We start from the raw sequence: 26,480 nt of genomic DNA on the forward strand, positions 1-26,480 counted from the left end.
GTAGTCCCGACTTTACTCCTTTGGACTACATCTTTCGGGATAAAGTCAAATGTCTAGAAAACAGTAGTAACAACGCGCAAAGAAAATAAATTGAGGATCCGAGAGTTATTTCAGAGTATTATTGCCGACAATCTTTCTACTACTAGATCATTTTTCTTAAAAGGTACAGCGTGCTTTAAAAATGACTGAAGACATTTTGAATACCTGTTTATTTATTAATTATAATACTTTCTAATTTTAATTTAAATTTTTTCTTCAATTTTTTTATTTACTTTCGTTATTAACACTTCTTGTCCGTTGAAAACGTTCTATTAGGCCGTCTAGGCTCCTTACATCAAGATGTTCTCTGTTAAGAAATCAGTTTTCGTAAACCTGATATGCTAATTGACAATTTTCATCATACGAACAAATTCTATAAATTATGCTAATAAATTCTTGTACAGTTAACTTCATTTTGATGGCCAATTTGAAGATAAGCAGATTTTAAAGTAACAGAAAATAGGAAAGGTGCTGTCAAATACTAGAACAAACAGGATGGAAATCATGTTACCCCCCATTGTAAACACCTAGGCAATTAGCCAAGAATGCAGGTTTTTCTGAAATATTTAATAATTCCATTAGCTTTACGATAAATATGACATTATTTTATACCAATATGATATAAATTAAATATTCCTTTGTTCTGCGTTATAAAAAACTTTTAATTTTATTTGAAAAAATCAACAAAATTGACGTTGAAAAGATAAAAATTAAAGTTGTTATTGTGAATACCTGATATGTGTTTTTGGCTAAACGATTATTGGTGTCTGCTCAGGTGATCTTACATAAGAGTACATTGGAAAATTATGAAAATCTAACTTAAGGTAACTGCGATAATTTTTGTTTTATGAAGCAATGCAAACGTAGAAAATATGTTTTAAAACGTCATTGCTTCAAGTTACTGCATCCCATTGGAAAAAATTTAGAACCTAACACAGATTTAAGAGAGGATTCTATTGCTTGTAGGTGGTGGTATTTAAAAAAAAATTGACTTTATGACACCCTGCTTTTATGACCCATCCTATAGGGTTGCGATTTCTATTAAAATTTACCTTCATTAGCCTCATATACAAGGTATTAGTAAAATAAGTTTCGTAAATTTAACCTATGATTAAGAATATCATTTTAAATAAAAAAAATCCTTGCAACAAGGGTCGAAAACCTAATAGTTAAAAAAATATATTAAAGTTAGTAACTGAAAAGCTACGGTAAACTTAAAATTTGAATAAAATGTTGAAAAATCTACTTGACAGATGTTCATTATTTGACGTATTACAGAAAAAGTTAAAATTGTTCTGCATTAACATTGCTAAAAGCAGTTTAAAACTAATAATACGACTCAAACGGTAAAATTAACCTTAAGCGGCAACGCCGCACTGCACCCTGGGAACCGGACCCTTTAAAAAGTTGCCCCAGTTAACTTTGCAAGTGAAGCGATAAAGCGTCGGATGCGCTGTAGACAGGTACGTCCATTTATCGCGCCAATATCCGAGCTATGTAGCCATCTGCGTCGCTTTACTCTGTAGTCATCTGGATTTTACTCCACCTTATCTGACATATTATCCTGTATAAAGACGCCTGACCCCATGAACAAGTGGTGCCCATTAAGGCCCGGTGCGAAGGGACGAAAAACGATCGTCCTTAGTTTTCACATTTGTCATGGACTCTATGTTGTTCCTTACTTTTAATATTTTAGTGAGACCTCGTTCTTTGTTCGAATGCTTCCTTTATCATTATGCGTAACACCTCATTCTCAAAGTTAATTTGGGTAAACGGTACGTGAATTAATTCCGAGTTTTTAACAGTACCCATGTGAAAATGTATTCTTTACATTCAGTTGTCGAGCACTTAAATTATAATTTTGATGGGAGGTGGAGAGCAAGAAATGATCTTAATCATTAGTTTACCAGATCTCCGAATCTTAATCCTTTGGATTTTTCCTTTTGAGGTTTCATAAATGTGTTGGTCAACGCTGCTAAAATAAGGGATGAAAATCATTTATGACCACATATTTTCGCTGCCGTTGATCATATTAGGAATATGCCAGGAATTTTTTTATCGTGTATGGGAAAATTGGTTAAAACGCTGTTGAACATGCATGGACTCAAATGGCGGACATTTCGAACATTTAATATAGCACAAACAATAACAAATTTGTGTTTTTGATTGTGATGTGAGTGGTGCAAAATGTGCAACGTAACATATTATACTAATTAGAGATGACTACAATAATTTAAAGGCAAGCGGTTTTTCAAAATAATAAAATAAGAATCACATGTTTACATTTTAACCATAAAACCTATAGGACCCAAAAAATCCGTGTAAATTCACCATATCTAGTTTATGCGGCTACTTAGGTAGCTACCAAAATGAAAGAAACATGATGCACGGTTGACAATTCTCAAAAGATGTATTTTTGGTTTTTTGGGGAAATGATTGTATGTACGATGTTGTAAGGAAATTTTTTGTTTAAAAGAATGTTTTTAATGATTGGTTAAACTTATTAAACTCATTTCACTAACACCTTGAACATCACAATAATTAGATTTTTTTATGAAATCACAAATAAATTAAAAGGAGTCCGAGGTGCTGTAAAGTGAACATCCTATATTAGAAAATTCCAGACGCTAATTTTTGAGGAGAAAACTGCGTAGTTTCCACGCCCAAGTCCAAACATTTCGAACTATTTATGATGTGATATCGAGTGTGTTATTTGAACTATGCGATGCTGCGAAATTCAACAGCAAATTGTCGCTGACAACTCTATTATTCGACCATCATTCATTCCAATATCCGCGCCATAGGTGACAGCAACGTGCTGGAATCCGCACGTGCAACCGCCTTTTTTCACGAGACGAAATTTCTTAATGGGAAAAGAGAACTCGGCAACCGTTCGCCTGTCTGGTTAACTCGATATGAAAAATGGTCTAAATATGTTCTGTTTCTTTTGCCATTTTCTTACAGGACATTAATTTATGGAAGCAAAGCTGAGGAAATTCATATGCAGAGCCTCAGATGTGGCTTCGTTTTATTTCCTAGCTATAGAGAATTGTTTTATTTGGTTTGGTTTATTTGTGGACCGTAAGTGCTCGTAAATGGAGGATACAAGAGCCAGGCAAAACTGATATGTGTGTATTTTCACTCAAGTCGCCATCGTCAGTATCAACAATTTGAACACATGCTATAGATTGTTGTTTTACGCCGTCCTCCCTTTTCCTATTTATATTTGCACACATCATATTGTCTAAAATATCATCATACATTAAAAAGTTTAAAGCAATCTCGAAGGCTTATAGAAGAGAAATATTTCATTTAAAAGTTCCAGTTTCACGTCCTTAACGTTTCCTTCAAATTTGAGCGGGATACTGTTTCTGAAAGAAACAAATCTGCACCTTAAATGTGGCTCAAATCTGGTTAGGAAAAATCTTGGCTTTTGTTCAAGGATTTAGGTTGCTTTATCTTACACAGCGATAACGGCCGAGAGTTTTATAACAATTTGAAACATGGCAATTTATGGGTCGTGTAAAGCGAACGGTGTTGCACGTCACGGACAGCTAATTTGTGGTGTTACCGAGTTGCCATGAATATTAACAAAAAATAACAATTAGCAGACGGAGAATGTTTTTATACTCTGTTATCTCTCTGACTGTGGATGTGTTTATATGCAGTGAAGCAGCAACACAGCAGTGGGAAAACGTCTAATTATTTTGCGGTGTGGTGAAGGCGCCTTAAAATGACCAGTCAGATCACCGGATTCGACACTCTTAACGTATGAATGTGAAAAAATAAGGGAATTTAGGTGAAAATTAAACGAGAACTTGGAGACCGATTTTAGTAAGTGCTATATCATGAGGTAATTTCAAAAGTAATATTCTCATAACTTACCACAGAAAGAATGGCAACCAACAAGCCAAAAATGCAGACACGATTATCCCTAACGTCCTCGCAGCCTTCCTCTCCCTCCTCATTTTACTACTAGTCCCCGGATCCGAGGCAGCTGTTGCATTGCTCTTTTCAGTCTCCAAACTTCCATCAAGAGATTGTCTTAAGGACGTAATTCCCGCCGATATTCCATTGATTTGAAGGTGTTTATTCAACAACGCAGCTGCCACTTTACTCCTGAAACACGAAATAGAATTTGCATTCTAAATCAAAAGTATATGACTCGGAATAACGAAAAGCTATTTAGGTAGTATCATATGAATATACGGGTGTTTATGTGTCTTATGGGAGCAAATACATGTAATTCAACCTACGTTATTATTTAATGATTTAACAAGCGATGGGTTGGGGCACAACAGGGATTGATTCACAATAATGGAATATACCCCAGACCTTAGTTTAAGTGAGTTAGTAGGTGTCATAGGTGTGCCGGAGAATTTCAATGATCCCCCAGAGCATTTGTGAGTAACACAGTCTGATCGCGTAGATCTCGTAGATGGAGAGGTAGTCGATCTAGATGATTTCAACGAGCTAGTCGTTCGCCCCAATAGATCTGGATTTATTGCGGCAACTTCTTCTAATCCAGATGAGATTCCGTTGATCTGCAGATGGTCATTTAATAACGCCCCGGCTACTTTATTTCTGAAAGAAATATTATGTTTGGATAAAATATTTCGTGTTGTTGGTGAAATACAATTCTGAAAGTTTCGTTTGGATGAAATAAAACGTTTCATTTGAGAGAAAGTTTTATCTGGGCATAAGGCGCCTTAGTGTTCATATCTCGCTGGTTTCTCTTAGAGTTCCGAAAAGTTTCAAAGGCAGATCAAACTTTCTGGTTATACAAAAAACTTTAATTCCTTGGTTTGTTTTTTGAATGTTGAGATTTCAGTTGTCGGACGATCCTATACGTGGCTCGAAGCCACATGAATTGATTTCAAATATATTCACTTCCATATTAATAATAAATAGGAGTTTTATTTTCGCGAGAAATAGCTTATGTTTCGATTCTTCAACCATTACGCAGAGGTAGGTTTCAATGGAATAGCAAGTGAGTAATGAAGTTATAAAATGGAAATTTGCAAGCGAATCTGTTTTGCGGCTGTTCTATCGATTGCCATGTATTATTACAAAGAGAGGATGAAATGGAACATAGAGGCTCCATTATTAATAACCATTCGTCTTTAAAATTTTTCAGGACAGCACAAAGAGTTTATCGATCATTTATATACAAATAAGCTGTGGAACAATTAAAACTTTTTTCCAAAATTTCATTTTTGTCGAATGTTTCCAGTCATTGTAGATTTGTACATTTGAAAAAGGTACTTTCATGATCTGTAAATGGCAAAACTTTGCGTTAAATTAACCTACCTCGAATATTTTATGGATATCGAGATCCCCAGGGGTGAGCCCCAGAAATGGACACCATTTAGTTCATTATATTGTTTATTACATAGTTTATTATAATATAATATTATATTATATTGTATTGTTGCCAAAAACCCGACCCATATCGTTTCGCAACTAACGTATTCGGGTAATTTAGCATCTTTGAACTTCTGGTTGTTCAACAAGCTGAAAAGACTGCTTCGGGGACACCGTTTCCACCCAATCGAGGAGATGAAAGTCGAACCGAAAAAAGTATTGAAGGCTATCCCGGAAAAAGACTTCCCTGACTGTTTCGAGGATTGGAAAAAACGATAGCATAAGTCCACTGTGTCGGACGGAGGGTACTTTGAAGCCGATAAAATTTATTTCAAAGAATAAATAAAAATTTTTCATTTTATGAATAAATTAATCTTATTTTTTTCCTCACATTAGTATTCGCGCAATCGATCTAAATCTCGTACAGCAACACCCATTTTCTTTGTTAATCAGTGGCGTAAATAGTTTTTATAACACATAAAGAATATAACACAATAACTATATTTAATGTCCCCTCCATGGATTATTACCTATCAAAAAACAATGCTACATCCAAACTTTCGAGGTTATTGATATGGGCCAATGTCCAATTAATGAGAGAAAAAAACTGGATCAGTTTGATAGTGCCGTTAAATACATAATTGATTAAATTGCTTAAGAGGGACGACTTTACTCATAACGAAAATCAAAGATTTAGATCGATATCTCGGAGAGCGCTCCTTGATAAGTTAATAGTAATTTTAGACTTTCCGGGGTTTTATTTTTTTATTTGAATTTGTAACAAATCCCTTTACATTCCTCGCACTTAGCGCACAATACAAAGCCCCAATACATCAGTTGGTTTAAAGAAAACCTGCAAGATTTCAATTAAATTTTCTTTTCGCCACCATTGAGCAGGGCAGTTGTGCATCCAAATTAAATTCTCCGGAACATTTCGTGCACCACCTGATGCTTCTTTCATGCTCATATGTTGAAAGTCGTCTTCAGGTTTCCCAGAAAACTTTCATTCAAAGGCAAAAGGAAACTTCTGCGCTTTACGTAGTTCGATATGTGTGTGGGGTCGCGTTCAATGAAACTAAAAGCGTCAGAGCTGTGAACGGCTTAAAGCTAATAATCTTTTGCTTGTTTTTGTTTTCAGGTATAATCTACACGTGTGGAGTATAAATTGCCTCGAAAACCATTAGGGAAAAATTCTCTCCAACCCTTAGTTGTACCTGTAATTATGAAAACCCTGAAACAGGAGTTGCAGATTAGGACGCTTATAATGAGGCAAGTCTGAACAAACCTCAGCTAATATGAATGACTCCTGACCATTATCCTAAACGAACAGGTAATTAAGGACTCATTGGCCCTGCTTTTTCCTTCTTATAATACCTGCTGTGATTATTCTAGACCCATGAAAAGAACCATCCGCACATATAAATAGACGTTTAAAAAGTTAAATTTGGTCACGTGTATGAGGTCTCAGGAAGGTCTTTCATACATCATCCTGGCGTCTATAAACAAAAAGGGGATCTTGGTACATTCGTACAAGCTCGGTAAATATGGAAATGGCGCACATGGGCCCTATTTGCGGTACATAAATTATGTATAAGGTTGCCCTCCCAAACTGACAATAAAATCGTCTAATTTCCAGAAAGGTTTTGCGGGTTTTTAAATGGTAAAGTTACGGTTTTCTGAGTGTGTTTCACGGAGGAAACAAATATCTATCTATTTTTAAAAAGTGCTTTGTAGGTTGGGGCTAAATTAGCGTCATCTATAACCTTTTTCCACAAACTTTGCTAATTTGGTTTTTAAAACTTCTCTCTTTTCTGATGCCAAACATTTCCATTTATAAGGCGAATTCGTATTTATACATTTGCTTCGCTTAAAGGATAAGAATGTATAAGGATAGTCCTAGAAGTACACGACCTGTATTATAGATGGCAATTTTTTTGTTAAAAACTTGCATATATCACAGAGACCTAACCTTAAAAAGCTTATGTCTAAAGCTTGGGGGTGCTGCATTGATTTGTATTTGTTCTGGAGCGGTTTTTAGTGAACGCTTTTAGAGATTTTGTGAACATGGAGAAAATTTGTCATCGATACGTGACCCATTACTTTCATTTGAAAGGTCTTAGTCGCAGTGAAGTTAGATTCTACTCGGGGATCATTTTTATTGACTATCTCCGTAAAGGAAAAACAATAAACGAAAAATATTATACAAATTTATTGCAGCGTGTGAGCGTAGAAATTTAAAAAAAGCGACCGCATTTGGCGAAAAAAAAATTCCGTTTCATCAAGACCAGACATCAGTCCACACTTCCTTCATAGCACTGGCCAAAATCAATCAACTGAATTTCGAATATTTTCCTCATCCACTCTGTTTGCCAGATTTAGTTCCCTTAGATTATTTTTTATTTTCAAACTTGAAAAACTCGGTGGAAAGAGATTTGCTAATAATGACGAGGTGAAGTCCGAGGTTGATGCCTATTTTGAAACATTTGAAGCTTCTTATTATAACCTGGACGCAAAGAAGACTATGTTGAGAAATAACGTCTTATTTTCCAATTTTTTCTCATTAAGCGTTACATTGGATTCTTTTGAGGCTATCTTCATAACCCTTGCAATGTTAATCGTTGAGTGGTGTGTCTTAATAGTGATAAGCATATGAAAGTAACTCAAAATGAATTTAAGGCTGATGCTATCCTCTGGGAATCTCAGTTTATATAAACACTCATTGAGAAATTCTTCCATTCGACGGAAAAATTAGAGAGCCGTTTGAGAAAACTCTTTACATTATTAAAAAATAAGTAAGTTTTTCCCCAAGAGGGTGTAGTGGGCGAGTAGAAGGAAACATGCCATCTGAAAACTTCGCTGAAGTATACATTATTCTCTTTAACTTTACAGTCTTTTTGTTTAATTTTTAATCTCTAGAGTAAGTAATGGGGAGGAAGGATCCAATTATTATTAAAAGTTAAAAATAACTCTGAAGTTTTAAAGTTTTGACCTGAGAAAATTAATGAGTCTTAAGAAATGTTTTGATATGGTAAAGTTAAATATTCGCATCGACAGCGCCACCTCTCGACTATACAATAGATTAGACTATAAGTATATAAGAGGATCTCTAAAGTACGTACCATATGTGAGAAGACATTTCCGGTCTTTTGCAAAATATCTCTTCTACCTGAGTATTATAAAATATTTTTTTATAACAAGTGCAACAGCAGTTAACGCTTTAAGGCGTCATGTAGTTCTTTAAGTTAGTTGAGGTGTTTAGATATGCCGGAATTGAATTGCATGCACGTGAAATATTTCCCTAGGAACCATTCATGCGTCATAAAACCGTATAATGCACGCTGGAGGGTGCATGAAATTATGGTTGATAATCGTGCATGCAGTAAAAAGTTTCTATAAGCTCTCATGTTACGTTTATACGTCACAGTGATTCATTAAAAATCTCGTTGCTGTCTCAAAAACAGCTTAAGCATAAATTTATTTGCGTTAACGAGTAGCGCCGGAAACTTTTCTAACTTCATTAGAAAAAAATGATTAATTTTTTCCGGGGAGAGTTCCAGGCGCTAATAGACTGAAATATTCATTGCGGAAGTTTCACAACTACCAGGCAATCGGTTAAATTTAACTAATGTTGAATAAAAAAGCACTTACGCTTAGCGCTAGATGGCTTCTCTAAAGTGGTTCAGTAATCAGTAACAAGATCCATAGGATTATGTACAAATATGATGCGGTTATTGTAGTTGGGTCGAGAAGATCACAGAGTCAATTAAATCATCGAACCTAAACTCCTAAAAACCTACGCTAAGTTGAATTTATTTTTTTGAAATGGATTGTTGTTTGGAGTTCTAGAAAAGTTACCAAAAGCTAGGCATACTGATGAGTACCTCAGAGGAGTTTCACCTTAATAATTTTTTTTATCAACTCAAATGATTTAGTACTAAGCAATCTTTCAGCAGTTCAACCGGAGACGAGATTAATCTACCGACGTATTTGAACCTTAAATGACACATTCTGTATCTTGTGAATTTCTTCTGAATGGCTCTTGATTGATGTAAGATAATCGGAAAAGCAATCAGGGTGTCCCATAATGTTTAAATATAGAAAACTCCATATTATAACTATCCATGACGTGAATTTCATCGCGATATCCGTAGTAATTTAAATACTATCGAATCTTACGTAGAAACTGAGCCACTTTGTAATCAGTTAATGTGAGTCATGACGCCTCAGGCATTTGGAATCTAAATGCAAGTTTCGTTACCGGATCGAAGATGAGGATAATATTCACATTATCCAAGAGGACAATAACTATAGAACCATTAAAATGAAGATATTGTCTGTGTCGTTTCCATAGATTGTATCTTTCAGGTAATGTTGCCAGTAGATTGGTCTAGGGGGGTTCAGACCCTTTGAGCTAATAGAAGAAAAGATTACTTCTATGGAACCCACAAAACTAACTAGTACTATATTTTTGGTTCATGTTTTCCACAGATATTAGCCTCCTGGAAAAGTTGCGAGGACCGCGATCCAATGCTACTAGAGCAAATACTCCCTGAACAGTGGCGGCACAAATTTGCTTCTACCGCAAAAATGTCTTTAAATCGCGCTCTTGAAGGATGTTGACAATTATTGTTGCTACTACATTAGTCCGTTACGATTTTAGAATTTAGTAGAAAATTATCAGTTACCTTCAAATACTAACTGAAGGTCTGAAGTAACAGTAGTTGCGGATTAAGATTTCTTATACTGCAGTAATTTATTCAAATGCAGATTTTGTAAGATAAAAAAAATAAATTTCTATAATCGGCTGTCTGACTCGCTACGCTTCTGTCTTTTTGGAGAATTAAATTGAGAATTTTCCTGAGGATGCCCATTATCTGATATGATACCCTAAGTGACGAGCTTCCCATTAAAAATAACTTTAGGGATCTATTCATAAAATTCACGTGCACCCTACCATTGGCGTGTGTTTCTAAAAATAGTCCAACAAATGCGAGCAATGAAGTGAAATTTGAATTCCCCCTTTGAAAATTATGGCAAACAAATAATCAAAAACCGTTCCATTTTCAATTTTCACGTCATGCAGTTCATAATAGGTTGATGAATTGCCCTTTGGCGCTGATTTCATTTGTTTAGTGTTCCCTATGGCCACATTAAATAGGGATTTGATACAAGGACTGAATGAATAAGTGTATCCGCTGTAAAAAAATGAAGTTCCATGTTATACAACTAAAGGGGGGTAAAGGCTGTGCTTTAATGACTTTCACACTATTAAAACTGCACGGAGTCCTGTTGAAGAAAAATAGAAACATACGCCATAGGGAGTAATTAGTCTTCTGAGCAAGTAACACTACGGTGGCCTCAAAAGGGTCCTCCAGAAACATTCCACTTCAATGAGAGAAAGAAAAGTATTGTCTTAGTCTCGACTACTATATTGCTTTTTTAATTAGGCGAGATAATGGCGTTTATACTACATGTTTTCTAAACAATCGATCGCTGTGATATTCGTCTTTAGGGAATACTTCCTGGATATGGCTGGAAATTTGGGCATTTTCCTGTGACCTTCCTAAAGAGCCGTCACCGTCGGTATTTGTTTACCAAACACTCGCCCAAGAGTGTGTACGTAGTCCTTTCTTTCTACTTTCGTCACTGAGAACTTCTGCGATTTGCTAAACAGAAGGTTCTCGAGACACTGTGTAAATATGCTCCATTGTAAAGTTTATACAAGATCATGAAATGGTGCAGACACGCAAAATTGCTTTATGAGAATGCGAGCCTAGTCCCAGAAGTATCCGGCGTAACATACAGAGTGGCCCGTTTAAAACAGTCCACCAGAAATATCTTGAATGGAATTTGTTTCTTCGAAAAATTCCGAGACATTCCTATTTTACTTTTAAGGGGGACATTTTTAGATAATAAATGCGAAAATGTAGAAACATCCCCCCAAATGGGGTGGCAACGACTTCAACATTAAATGGCACGGGGGGGGGAGGTCGAGCGGTACATGAAAATTCAAAGGTATTTCAATTCTCTTTACAAGTATGCTGACATTTTTTCACTCCCCCTTTAAATATTGTTAAAAAAACGTTTTAAAACATCGATGAAATAAACTGATAAAAAATTAATTTTCAATTAATATTTAATTTAATTAAGTGTTCAAATTGCGACCCATTTACTTCCATTCAGTAATAAAGTTTTTGTTCAACCTTTTCCCGAACATTTTGTAGTATTTCGGGACTTATTTCACCACATGCTATCATTATTCGGTGGCGAAGATCTTCTGAATAGGTAGATTTTGTTTTATAAATAACAGCTTCTAAGTGGCCCCATAAGAAAGTTCAATGGTGCTATATCAGGCGATATTGGGAGCCATTTAATGAAATCCTTTCTATCATCAATTCAAAAAGTTACGTTCAAGAATTTCATAGTGCGGCGGAGCGCCATTGTGTTGAAAAAATACATCATTCTCTGGCATCTGATTGTCGTTTTAACAATATGAGAGTAGATGAACGCTCCAAGTAGATTCAGGTAAGATTCATTCGTCAGGTTATTAGATAGAAAAAAAGTCCCACAGTATGATTTCCCAAAATCCCCGCCCATACATTATGCGAATGCTGTTCACTCATAATTCTGGGATTTACATTATTCCAATATCGGTAATTATATCTGTTGACGAAACCACTCAGAAAAAATGTGCATTCGCAAGAAAAGCATGCAGAATATAAAAAATTAGGATTGATCAAAATGCTTTTACTCGTTGCGTCACAAAATTTCATGCGGCGATCTGGATCAACTTCATTGAGCTCATGAATGAGATACATCTTATAGGGATGGAAATTATGTTTTTTTTCCACATCCTCTGAATACTATCTCGTAGAATATTGGATGTTGCTTCTAATTATCGGGTGCTCGAAATAAACTTTTTTTGATTTACATGATCCAATTCAATGTGTCCCAAAATTGCAATCTGTTCAGCATCGTTGGTAACGGTGTGTTGCCTTTTCATGTTTTTTGCTAGGAACGGATCCAGTTTCCATGAATTTAGATATTAAATTCGTCACGTAGGGATAGCTCAAATTCTTACCGGGATGCCTTCCATTAAAAATTGTTGCAGTTTCTCAGGCTGTTTTATTGTTTTTCAGGTAGATATGGTGACAATTTCAATTTCCTCTGCAGTGGTGTAAACCATGATGCTTTAAATCGTCGGACGAATTCGCGATGCAATTCAGATGAGTGTAAAATCGGAAAAAATCTATCCGTTTGATGCTAACAAAACCAATCACCTTATCTTAAGAATTTGATGATAAATATCATTTTTTGTAGTATTGGTCAATTTATTCTTATTAAGTTCAGGTTATTTTTTTCGATTTATTTCACTCATGTTTTAAAACGATTTCTTTAAAATATTTAAAGGCAAGATAAAAGAAAATTCAGCATACTTGTAAAGAGAATTCAAATGCTTTTGTTTTGATGCGCCACTTGACCCCTCTTGCAATTTAAGATTCTTGAAGGCGTTTCCACCCCGTTTAGAGAGTGACTTTGCATCTATGAATTTATGATCTAAAATTGACGTGCCTCGAAGTTTTCCGCAGAAAAAAAATTCATTCAAGGTATTTCAGGTGGCCTGTTTTGAACGAGGCACCCTGTATAGATGGCGATTTTTTTAATATGCGATAATACAAAAAGATAACCTAAAATGTGTGGGTGATAGTGCTTTTAGAGATTTTGTAAACATGGAAAAAATTAGTCATCGATACGTGATTCAATACTTTCATTTAAAATGTCTTGGTCCATCTCACATCAAAGCGGAATTGGATTTTACTCTAGGGGAATCTGCTGGTTCGTTAACAACTGTAAAATATTGGGCGGCAGAGCTTAAACACGGTAGTACGGGCTGCGTTTAACTGTAAATACCCAACGAGTTGATCATTCCAGAAATTGTGGTGAAAATCCTCAAAACTCTACTGTAAGATTGACATATCAAAAAGTACTGGACATTGTGTGTTGGCCGAAAAATTGGATATTAGAAAGCTGCGCACATGATGAACAAAAACAGTGCCATAAGGATGTTGCAAGGAAATTTTAGGCAAACTTTAGCAGCGATAAAGCCGAGCTTTTACGTCGATTCACAACCATTGATGTAATATGGGTCCATCATTTCACACTTGAACCACTCACAAAAAACAGTCGAAACAATAGACTCAAAGGGGAGAATCAGCTCCAAAGGCAAAAACCGTTCCATCTGCAGGAAAGGTCATAGCGTTAGTTTCTTGGGATGCCCGTGGGATAATTTTTATTAACTATCTCCCGAAAGGAAAAGCAATAAATCGAAAATATTATAAAAATTTATTGCAGCTTTTGAGTGCAGTAATGAGAAAAAAGCGAACGAATTTGACGAAAAAGAAAGTCTTGTTTCATCAAGACGAAGCACCAGTCCACACTTTCGTCATCGTTATGGCCTAAATCAATTAACTTCATTTCGAACTTTTCCCGCTCCCATTCTATTCGCCAGATTTAGTCCCCTCAGATTTGTTTCTATTTTCAAACTTGAAAAAATGGCACTGTCCAAAGAGACTTGCCAATAACGAAGAGGTGAAATTCGAAGCTGATTGCTATTTTGAAACTTTCAAAGCTTCCAACTATAGAGAAGGTATAGAGGCCATAGAACATCGCTGGAAAAAGAGTGTTAAGATCATCGGAGATTGTGTCGCAAAATAGCGTAATATTTTTCAAATATTTTTTCCTTTAAGAGTTACGCCGAATACCTCTGGGACTATCTTCGTAACATATCGTGTAGCTATTATAAGACATCTCAACCTGGATGCCGACAAAAACATCTAGAGGACACCGAAAGAGCGATACTTAATCCGAAGAGACAAAGAACTGATTTAATTCTCCGTCAGAGAAATGACTCACTTCTGGAGAGTTGCTCCCAAAAACCGAAAAAGATTAATCTGTTTTTGCTATTTGTGAGAATATACGAAGTTCTACGATTTTATTATGTGCAGGAATGGAGATTTCGTCCGAATACGGAAGATGGTGTTTCCTAAATAGGAAAGTTTTTCAACCGACATTAATCACAATTTGAGGGACAGCGCTCTGTTATTTCTTGAGCTGAAAGAGTTTAATGAAATGACGTGAGAAATGCTCAGCAGCGACCTACTCTTTATTAAACGGTTCAGTTTTCACAAAGAAATTAATTAAGCCCAAGACGTTGGGTCTAAATGTTGAATAAACAGGCATAAATAAAGAAGATATACCGCTTCAAATTCTTGGAAGTTCAAACTTCTCTCAGCTGGGAGCGCATTTCCAAAGAACTTTTGGGAAAGTCCTGACTTGAAAATTTCGTATACTCTCACTTCGGACGGGTTGTTAATGGAAGTAATTTAAATGATTTCCCAAGTTGTGTTTCCGCCATTTATATTTTCTTAGGCGTTTTGTTAACAGGACTGCATGGAATAGTATATTACATACCAAGGTGGAAGAGTTTCATCATTGTCGGAAGAGACAATAATTTATTAGCTAGAATCTCGTGATTCTAAGCGAACTTTCCACTATGGGTTTGTAACTATAGCACACACAGCAACAGATTCCAGAGATAATAGCGAACAATCGAAACAAATTATTTAATGCCGTGTGATGCAGTTTTTTTGTTAGGAAATAGACCTGTCCTTATCATTTGAATATCCAAAGATTGTGCAGAAGGGAGTTAGTTCAGTGGATCATGGTAAGACGACATTTAACTCAACAAAAAATATAGAAAATTGTTGGGATGCTTGAGGGTGGCGCAACCCAACAACATGCTGCTCTTTATTCTCAATCTTCCGAAAGTGTGCTCAGCATTCTTTGGAATCGGTTTCGTGACACAATGTACATCTGAGGCATTTGGGTTGGGCAAGACCGACAAATCCGATTCAAGATGGTTTTATAACTTTTCAAGCCAGACGAAACAGACTTCAAACAGTACCCCAGTTGGTGTCTGAGTTACACTTTATACAGGGTGCCCCATTTAAAGCTGCGATTTACGATTGCTCAAATATTTGAGTAATGATTGCTCAAAAACGGTACATTGTCTTAAAAAAAGTTTTAAATTAAAGTTGTCCGATAAAGAGGGGGACATGTCATGAAGATAGTAACTTTTAGCGAAAACTTCATATTACGGTCATTCCAAGAGCAACTTTTTCCAAATGGCAATCCAGCATTTTTTATACTGATCTTAGTAGATCTTCAAAAAATGAATATATTTTATTTGAGTAATTTTTTTATTTGACGTTTTGCTGCAGAGTTATCTTTGATCTTTCTCCAATTTCAGAGATAGTTGAAATTATTGCATCTTTTTTTTAAGTTTTGCAATATATATTCTGTTTTAAACTCATAACACATCTTTTATCTACTCAAAAAAAAATTATTTCTATGAAAAAAAAATGTTTCTTAAATTTCCTCTTGTTAGAGTCTATCTTAGAAAAAGGTCTACAGGAAATCGATATTCTGTTTTTGACAATCAATCTAATTGTTTTGTGTAATACTTATTCAAAAATTATTCGTTTCATTTCAAATTTCAATAATTGAAATTGATCACCACACTTTGGATGAAAAATTAGAAATGGTTTTTATTCATGGAGAGGCTGGAAGAAATGTTAGTCGGGCAGTGGAACTTCATCCTGAAAGATTTCCGGATGAAAGAGTTCCTTATTGGATGACTTTCAACAGTGCCATTAAAAATTTCAAAGAAACGAAAACCTTAGAAACAAAACAACGCAATCGCTCCTAAAGTGCACCACGTGAAGGCAATCAAATAGCAGTTCTTGCAGCTGTTACTTTCGGTCTTTATATAATTTGTCGTCAAATTGCTCCTGTGTCAGAAATATCAAAGACAAGTGCCCAAAGAATTTTTAAGGTGAATAAATACCAACCTTACTACATTTCTTTACATCAGAAACTCCATGGAACTGATTTTGAAAACTGACTTAATTTTTGTAAATGGGCAAGGCAGTAAGATGGTACGATTCAATCAAAATGCAATTTTATTTCTTCAAAGTTTAGTTTTCGGACAAATGCACATTCCCAAATCATGGCGTAGTGAATCGCCATAATCTGCATTTTTGGAGTGCTGTAAACCCAAATTGGCTTAGACACGTTGGACATCAAAGGCCATGGTAAGTGAATGTATGTTACAGTATTATTATGGAATACTTAATTGGGCCTTTCTTCATTGAAGAAAATTTGAATGCAGAAATGTATCACGGTTTCTTGCGTAATAATCTTCCGGATTTGTAAGAAAACATTTCACTTGCGATTAGACAGGTGATGTGACATCAACATGACAGCTATCCAGCCCATTTTTCTAGAATGTCTTATGAATTTCTGGATGAAATGTATCCAGATCGATGGATTGGATGACGAGGACCAGTGAACAGGCCTCCTAAATCGCCTGATCTGACCTCACCGCATTTTTTCCCCTGGAATTTTTTAAAGGACAAAGTTTATGCAGATGTACCAACAACTGCAGGCGACATGAAAAGGAGAATTGAAAATGCGTGTCAATTGATAAACGGGGACGTGTTGCGCAGAGTAAACAATTCTTTTCGAATGCGAATTGAGACGAGCTTGGAGCAGGAAAGACATATTTTTGAACACATGCTTCCATAAGTTTCTCAAATCAGGGTTTTAAATTAATATTCTAAATGGAAAAAAAATTAATAGAATTTTTTTGACTGGATAGAAGGATTGTTATAAGTTTTAAACAGAATATATATCGCAAAACTTTTCTAGAAAAAAAATGCAATCATTGCAACTATCTCATAAAAAATAGGGGGTTGCCATTTGAAGAAAAAGAGTTTTACTAGAAATGATCTGAAAATGATGTTTTTGGGTTTTTATAGTTCTTAATATGGTCTGCATATTCGCTTTAAATAATACTTAATACTATAAAATAATATTTTATTTTCCAATGTAAGGAAAAGGAGTATTCGGGGATTTCTTAGTTAATTTTGAAACAAACAAAAAAATCACAAATATAGGAAAATAAGTTATTAATAATTTATTTATAGTGTTCAAAATGAGAACCACCATTTGGAATACAACTACAAGCTCTATTCCTCATTGCTGTCGTCGTAATAGCGAGTAACTTTTCTTGTGTAAGTGGTTGGGCAGCTTAATTAATTCTGGCGATTAAATTATCTCTATTTTGAATCTCCTGATCATATACTAGCGATTTCATGTAAATATAGAAACCATACTAAAAATTATGAAAACCCGAAAACCTTGAATATCTGAAAATTTATCTTAAGATATCAAATGGTTAGCTTAAGTTGTGGCGAATGCGCTTGGTGAGAACTTAAAAGCATTAAGATTAATGGTTTCATTTTTAAATTGTTTCTAAAACGACTTTTGATAAGAAGAGAAAGACCATTGTCCAAGGAAATTTTAAGAAATTTGAATAAGCATACACCTAAGCGTTCAAATAAAATCCACGTTTAAATTTTACTCTTTGCTATATTACAAACTAGGAAAACCATGTTTATAAAGTTCTAGGTAAGTAATAAAGCCATTTTAGATTTTATGACTTCAATAATTTACACATTCATTCATGTATAATAAAAAAACGATAATACATTTTTGTGATAAAAAGGTGGGTTGTTTTTTTCGACTTCAATAATTGAAAAAAAGTACAGTGAAATTAAAAAATATAAAAAACTTAGTTACCAGGAAAACTGTGACACTTGGTATATAGGTATGTTTTGTTAAATCAAATGAGAATAGCCTCCTCTGACACGCTATTCGTTATCCCGCACTACTTACCAAACACCTTGTATATGAGCAACTTATTTTGTGTCTGCAGAGGGAGTGGAGAGCAATTGATCAAAACGATATGGATGTGTTTATTATGGGCGTGAGCAGATGATCGAGAGCTGTATTAAAAACTAAAGGAGACTACACTAATTATTAATTTTTGTTTTGCATTACTTGCTGTATTTACAGTGAAATTTTAAATTTCTAGATTTTCGTTTTTGCAATAATTTACGCTTTTTTGAAAAAGATTTGTTAAGTGATAATCCTTCTAAAACCTATTTAATTTCAATTATTTTATTATTTCTAGACCCTGTTGACGAATACGTATGTATTTAAAAAAATTGTGTTAATTAATAACGTTTTATGATACGATCTCTCCTATTTAATGGCATTTCCACGGCCTCACCAGAGCAATGCCAAACCTTACGTATGTTACTCATGAGTCAATAAATAATATCTTCGCCGACCTAAAACGTTTAACGAAATTAGGAATAATTTTTGGGCTTTCGGTTACAATTTCTGCATTGCTTGCTGTTTATTAATGCTAATCAGGATCATACAATGAATACAAAGTTGGTTGGAAAAATCCACCTACATTGCACCACTCTCTGTTGCGTATAAACAGGCATTGTTAGGATCACTTGGTTTGTCATGAGTATCAACTCAAATAGTTTCGTGCTACAAAAACTGCTGAACGGGAATATACATAAATCTAAAGTTAGAGTAACAACTTGAAGTTGCTGAGCTCGTAGTTCAACACTTTTTAAAGTCTTCTACGTAGTCGAATTGTGATTTATGAACTAGTGCATAAAAGACGAAGGTAAAGAAAAATAACAATATGGCAATTGTACCGTAATATACCAACATTTTATAAACATGGAGCACGTAAAGAAAAACTGTCATGTTAAATTTAAATACAAATTCTCTGTATGTTAGTTTTGTGCATAAACGACATCCTTATAGGTATGCAAAGCGTTCCTTCCGTTTGTTTACATTACGTCAAGTTTCACATTTTATCATGCAAAGTATAACAGGCGGGAAACGTCTGCATTTGCATTGTATCGTAAACCAATATTTCAAAAGATGTCATGTTATTAATGGTGTTAAAGTTTACCATCCGATGGTAACACTGAAGACGAGAATTTGCAAGTACTTAATTCGCAATTGCACCTGCTGTCATTCGGTGGATTAAATCTGAAATTAAAATTTGTGCTAATCCCATGAAAAGGCCTACGTTTACTAAGAATGTTTTCCCTATTTGCATGGAGTAGAATTTGAATTGCAGGATTTTAGAAGCAAATAAAAAACAAATCTGTTAAATAATTACACAGTTGGAAATATTAAATTGCGTGAAATAGTAAAATTCGGCCTAATTTTCTTGCATTCAATAAAAAATTTGCGGATTTCGTAATGATTACGATGCACATACTACTACACACATACATGGTGGAATAGCTAAACGGAATAAATTCAATATGTTCATATTTCGACATATGTATGTAGGATTGCAATTAGCTATAGATTATAGTGATTAATTTTGAGTGGTATTATTGAAGGAGCACACGGGCATTGATATCCCCTTAAGGGTACGCCCGTGGTAGGTATTAGGTGACAGACGAGAATTTCCAACCACTTGCTTTGTCGGTATTGAAATTCCCCACAATAGACTTTGTCGGCAATGGACTTTTCCTCAATTATCTTTCTCAGCCCTAGAATTGCAGTCTCAATTCAGTTTGGCAGAATTGGCGGCTAAGGACCAATTCCAAGTTAGGCGTTACAGTCTAATGTGGTGTGTAGCGTAAATCGCGTTAGCTACGCTGTGGTCGGAGTACGCCTATGATTTATCACCATAGGCTTTTTATATTTAAGGGAGTTGCAGCGTATGTACAGGAGCTTTTTTCCCTTAGGTCTCTAGGGATTCAGAAGTTGTGCCCGCGCTTTGTCGTCCACTGTGTTGTCATTTCACATTAATAAACTCGCACTTATAATTTTTCCTCGTGACCTGTGATTTCTTTCATACATATAAACGCCACCCTATATCTCTATCAGTATCAAAACTAATAATACTACATGTGTATGAAAAAATAACGAAATCCATCAACTTTAGACGCTGAAATTAAATTCCTAAATTTAACCCCCTTTGCGCGACAATAATCACCCCCCAAATTTTTAAATTCGAAGTGTTGTTTTGTGCTACTTCATGTGAAAGGTCCTTTCATTCTCTCAATCAAAATTGCTATAGTTTCAAACTTTATTTGAAAAAATAATTAAAAAAATGACCAAATTAATGCAATTGACTAAATTCTCTACTGCAAACTAAAAACTGAATAACTAATATCACTCTGTTGTTTAAATTGTAATAAAATGACAAAACAAATCACTCTAAATGTATCTCGACTTAACCTTTCGAAATTGGTAAATAGGGAAGCGAAGATGGGTAGATGGGGCTGCACGAACACCTGATCTTACTCCATTAGAGTTCTTATGGGGATGCGTGAAGGGTATGCTGTACAAAACTAAGCATCGTAATGTAAGTGATTTCAAAAGAAGGATAACGCTTGCAACTCTATCGCTTACGCCTCAGATCTTGATTAGTGTTAGACAACGTTTTATTTCCGGTTAAGATACTTCCAAGAAGTTCGACGTATGCCGTTTGAACCTCTTGCAGAAGACTCAGATTGATTTAAAAAAATTATTTTATTACGTAATAAATAAAGAAATGGTGTTAGTTATTAAGTTTTAATTTTCATATAGAGAATGCCATTAATTACATGAATTTATTTTTTTTAATTATTTTTTTCCATAAAGTTTAAAACCGCACCAGTTTTGAATAAAAAATTAAAACCCTTTAATTGACAATTCAAATGAATGGTTCGAATTAAAAAAAATTGGGAGTTACAATTGTCACGCAAATGGTGTTGAATTTAGGGAAAAAAGTTTTAAATTACAGCATATAATTTGAGAATCTAAAATGACATGGTTCGATATTTTTTCCCATGTGTGGAAATATGCAGATATTGAATTTGCATAGTTCATTTGAATGTTTCACCCTGTATATCTGTATAGAGAACGTAACCAATCTTCATGGAGATATTTGAAGAAGATAGAGTACTCCGCAAAATAAAAAAACGCAAAATGGGCCCATGGTCAAAAAAGCAACATTTTCGATATACAAGGTGAGCAAGTTTGTCAGGAACACCCAAATGAAACAAATTCGACAAATGCATATTCTGATATTTATGGAAACAATATGGAAGGACGTAAATTTTAGATTCTGAAATGACATTCTGCTACGAAAATATTGAATCGCTAAATTCAACTCCCTTTTGGCGACTGTTGTAACCCCCAAATGTTTTAATTGAAAGTGTGGGTTTGTTATGCTTCATTTGAAAGGTCTGTTTCATCTTTATTCAACATTGCTATGGATTTAAATTTCATTGCAAACAATAATAAAAAATAATATAGTCAGTTCAAATGAAACTTGTACACATGAATTATTTTCATACATTTTCCTTTATGTTAAAGAATTGAAACAAAATATTTAACTGTTTAATTTTCATATTCAATGGACTTGACATGGAACAAACATTTTTGGAAGAGCAGCAAGGAAAAAACCGTTCATCTCCGAGAAGAATCGTCAGAAACGTTTACAGTTTGCAAGAGATTACATGGATGAGCCTTTGGAGTGGTGGAGAAACGTAATTTTCTCTGACGAAAGTAAGTTTTGTCTTTTCGGTTCAGATGGGAAACGGTTCGTGTGGAGAAAACCAAACACAGAGCTGAAGCCAGAAAATTTGAAACCTACGGTGAAACATGGGGGAGGAAGCGTATTAGTTTGGGGATGTATGGGGTACAACGGGGTAGGAAATCTGGCATTTATTAATGGGATAATGACAGCCAGGACTTACATTGACATATTGCAACATAATTTAAGACCAAGTGCTGCTAAATTAAATCTGGAAAATATTTTTTTCTTCCAACAAGATAATGACCCGAAGCATTCAGCCAATTTGACGAAGGAGTGGTTATCGCACAATGTTATTGCTCCACCACAGTCTCCAGATGTGAACCCTATTGAAAATTTGTGGAACACCCTTGATCTGAAAATTCGAAAACGGCACGTTTCGATCAAAGAAAACCTGAAGACAGCTTTGCTCGAAGAGTGGTCCAAAATCCCTTTGGAATACATTCAAACTCTCATTGATTCAATGCCCAGAAGACTAAAGGCCATTATTGATTGAAACGGAATGCACACTAAATATTAGAGATAATTTTTTATTAAGTTAACGTGTTTTTTTTTATAGTTTGATAATGTGCAAATACTTGTTTGAGTTAAATTTTTGTGTTTTTATTTTTTATAAAATGTATGAGTTAATATAAAAGAAAAATTTGTTTGTTAAAGTTTTATTTTGTAATACTTTGTATATTAAAATCATTAAAATGACTGTGTTAAGGGTGTTCCTTCGATAAATGAAACACGACAAAGACAATTTGTTTTATGTAAAAATGGACTGTATTGACTATGCACTTATCTTAAAAGAATGTAAGAATCTTGGTCTAAGTAACGAAGAATAGGGAGAATGCTTATTGGGCGGGTACACGATATGATGCGGATCACATCCCGTCACCGACGTAGCTTTCACCCGACGAGACCACAGGAAGAGCAGAAAAAAAGAGAGCGAAAATTGCTCCGATTATCCCTTAAGTACTAACCCCGAAGAATTCCAACCAGGGGCGCACCACCACCAAGAGCCATTATAAGCTATGGCTACAACGAATCCCATAACTCGTGGCCATCTGGGGAATATCTATACTAATCGCTTTTCTGGGAATATTGCGGGTCCAACAAATTGACCATCAAAGCAATAGTCCCTATAGAGAAAGATTCTTCGACTAGTAGCACATTCCCCAACCAAAGCGTATCCTTAGCTTTGGCCTGATGGGCCATGTGGTCTGGCACCCAGATGGTATTCTCCGAATAAGTATCGCAGTACATAGGCGTAACTTAAGGGAGTAAATGACAGTATACAATAAACCTAACATTAACAACAATAAAAAATAAATAGAAAACAAAAAACCAATAACTTAGAGTCCCTAACATGCCCCCGGCCTTGAAGCGCTTGCAGCGTCTTCAATGACAGTGTTCGTCGGCAGGGGACATATCTTGCTAAAAGAGCGCTTCACCAAACCACTAGAAGTTCTCAAAGTAGCCACACGATTCACTCCATCCTGGCCAGGGTGTACTGCAACTACTCGTCCCATGCGCCATTTGGAGGGAGGAAGGTTGTCCTCCTTGACAAGCACAAGCACCCCTTCCTGGACGTCCTGCTGACGTGCCTTCCACTTGACCCTCTGCTGCAGTTCGCTGACATATTCCTTGCTCCAACGCGTCCAAAAGTGCTGCTTGATTTGTTGGATCCTTTGGAATACCGACAACCGATTTGCAGGAATATGCTGTAGGTCTGGGTCGGGCAACTCCGTGAGACTTCTTCCGATCAGGAAGTGAGCGGGTGACAAGGGAGTTAAATCATTGGGATCTTGTGACAAGGGAGATAAAGGACGGGAATTAAGTATTGACTCAATTTGTGCTAGTAGCGTAATGAGATGTTCGAAGGTCAAGTTGGCATTTCCCGCTACTCGTTTTAGGTGGTGCTTTTACCGACTTGACACCCGCCTCCCAAAGACCTCCAAAATGAGGCGATTGGGGGGGTATAAAGTGCCATTGCACCCCCTCCTGGGCATATGAATTGGCCAGTTTACTCGATTCTTTAATCAAGAAATGGCCGAGTTCTGCCAATTCTCGATTGGCGCCGACGAAATTCGTGCCGTTATCCGAGTAAACGTGGCTAGGTCGACCACGCCGAGCAACAAACCGACGAAAAGCAAGCAGGAACGACTCGCTGCTTAGATCGGACACCAATTCCAAGTGTAAAGCCTTCGTCGCAAAGCATATAAATACGCTTACATAGCACTTAGACAACCTTGAGCCGCGACCCCTTTTGTCCCGTATATTGAGTGGACCCATGTAGTCCACTCCCACAAATGCAAATACGCTCCCACCAGTTAAGCGACTTGGCGGGAGGTCACCCATAAGAGGCGCCAAATACTGAGGGTTGAATCGCGAGCAGGTAACGCAATTCCTTACAACGGCCCTAATCAAATTGCGCGCCGCGACAACCCAGTATTTTTCTCTTAGGGATGCGAGCAATAGCTGAGGGCCGGCATGCATCAATCTCCTATGCTCATGTTCGCACAACATCCGCGTCAAACGATGTTTTGGAGACAAAAGCATAGGATGTTTCTTATTGAATTGATAAGCCGAGTTTCGCAACCTTCCCCCTACCCTCATTATGCCCTCACCATCTAGAAAGGGACTCAAACTTAACAACTTATCCTTAGGGTGCAAGGCGACACCCCTGCTGAGGCAATCGAGCTCGACTGGAAAGCTACTTCTTTGCGCAGTCTTGACCAACATTTTGATTGCCTCATTTAATTCCGAACTAGATAATGGCGTGCTGACGATGACCCCTTTCGATAACCTTAATCGACAATTGCCAACGAATCGAAGGACGTATGCTACGATGCGACTCAATCGATTGAAGTCAGAGTAGCGCTCGAAGAAATAGTCCCCTATGGCAACAAAAACAACAACTCTCTTTGGAACGCGGACCTCGGGCACCTCCTTAGGTCCTTCAGACACACTAGGCCAATGACTTTCCCTGGACTGAAGAAAGGAAGGGCCATACCACCAAAGACTAGACTCCATGAGTTCACTGGGAAAGACCCCCCTCGATACCAAGTCGGCCGGGTTTTCCCTAGTGGGGACGTGACGCCACTCACAATCCATTGTAAGCGTTTGGATTTGTGCTATCCGCGCGCTTACGAAGACCTTTAGGTTGCTGGGAGACATTTTTAGCCAACTCAAGACGATGGTTGAGTCTGACCAGCACACCTGCCTAACAAATTGCAATCTAGAGGCCGCCCTTACCTTGCTTATAAGTTTGGCCATGACCAATGCACCGCATAGCTCCAAACGAGGGATAGTCAGGGATTTCAAAGGACTCACCCTGCTTTTGGCGCATAATAACCTCACGGTTATATCGCCGTTTCGATCGATCGATCTGACGTAGACGGCTCCACCATAAGCGTCCTCACTAGCGTCAGAAAAACCGTGCAACTCATGGCACAAAGCATCCAAGCATGCAATGTGGTGATCAATGTGAGTTCCATTGAGATTCGGCAACTCACTTCGGAATTTTGTCCAGGCTGTATGCAAATGGGCAGGGACTGACTCATCCCACGACAACCCTTCTTGCCAAAGCCTTTGAATCAGGATTTTTGCGATGATTACAGCCGGACATAGAAGACCCAAGGGGTCGAAGACTTGCGATATACCTGACAAGATGGTGCGCTTTGTCACTTTCACGTTCGTGTCAAAGGCCTGAATTTTGTACGACAAAACGTCTGACGAACAATGCCAGGTTAAACCCAAAATCTTAGCCCTTTCGTCCCCGTGAAAATCTAGCACCTGAAAATCCTCGTTTCCTTGACTCACCGCACGCAATATAGCGGGTTCGTTGGAAAGCCATTTCCGCAATTTGAAACCACCCCCTGCCAATGCAGCGGAAACTCTATGACACATTCTAATTCCTTCCTCAACCGAATTTATTGAGTGAAGGAAGTCGTCAACATAGAATGACGATTTTATCACCGAGGCTACATCAAGTTCACTCTCCTGTGCTACTTGATGTAGACACCTTACGGCTAAAAAGCTGGCACTAGCTTGCCCGTATGTGACGGTGTTCAATTCAAAAACCTCGATAGGATCTGAGGGCGATTCCCTCCAAAATATCCGTTGCAAAGACCGTTGTTTAGGCTCCACAAATACTTGCCTATACATCTTGGCGATATCCGCCGAAACCACAAATCGGAACTCGCGAAAACGAATCAAAATATCAAATAAGTCCGATTGGATCACGGGACCGACCATTTGCAAATCGTTCAGGGATTTCCCTGTTGAAGATGGCATACTACAATCAAATACGACCCTCAATTTAGTGGTGCAACTTTCTGTTTTAATAACAGGGTGATGAGGCATATAGTAGGAGACGCGATCATCCTCATCAAGCACCCTAGTCATGTGCCCAAGACTCGAATATTCCCGCATGAAACTGCAATATTCTTCCCTCAAAGCTGAATCCCGGCTGAGCTTACGTTCTAGCGAAAGGAACCTATGGAGAGCTTTCGTCTTTGAATTCCCCAAGTCAGCGACGGGATGCTTTAAAGGG

At 36.6% G+C, this 26,480-nt stretch overlaps 1 protein-coding gene across 1 annotated transcript in view; it reads right to left on the reverse strand.

Annotated features, from left to right (window-relative positions):
* The window catches only part of LOC136343453 (octopamine receptor beta-1R-like), a 116,017-nt gene that overhangs the window by 25,713 nt on the left and 63,824 nt on the right, over positions 1-26,480 (reverse strand). The window contains exon 3 of the mRNA XM_066290182.1: positions 3,925-4,158. Coding sequence (XP_066146279.1) covers positions 3,925-4,158 — 234 coding nt within the window. The remainder of the gene's footprint in view (positions 1-3,924; positions 4,159-26,480) is intronic.

This window comes from Euwallacea fornicatus, chromosome 14 (genome assembly GCF_040115645.1).
Source record: "Euwallacea fornicatus isolate EFF26 chromosome 14, ASM4011564v1, whole genome shotgun sequence".
Taxonomy (NCBI): Eukaryota; Metazoa; Arthropoda; class Insecta; order Coleoptera; family Curculionidae; genus Euwallacea; species Euwallacea fornicatus.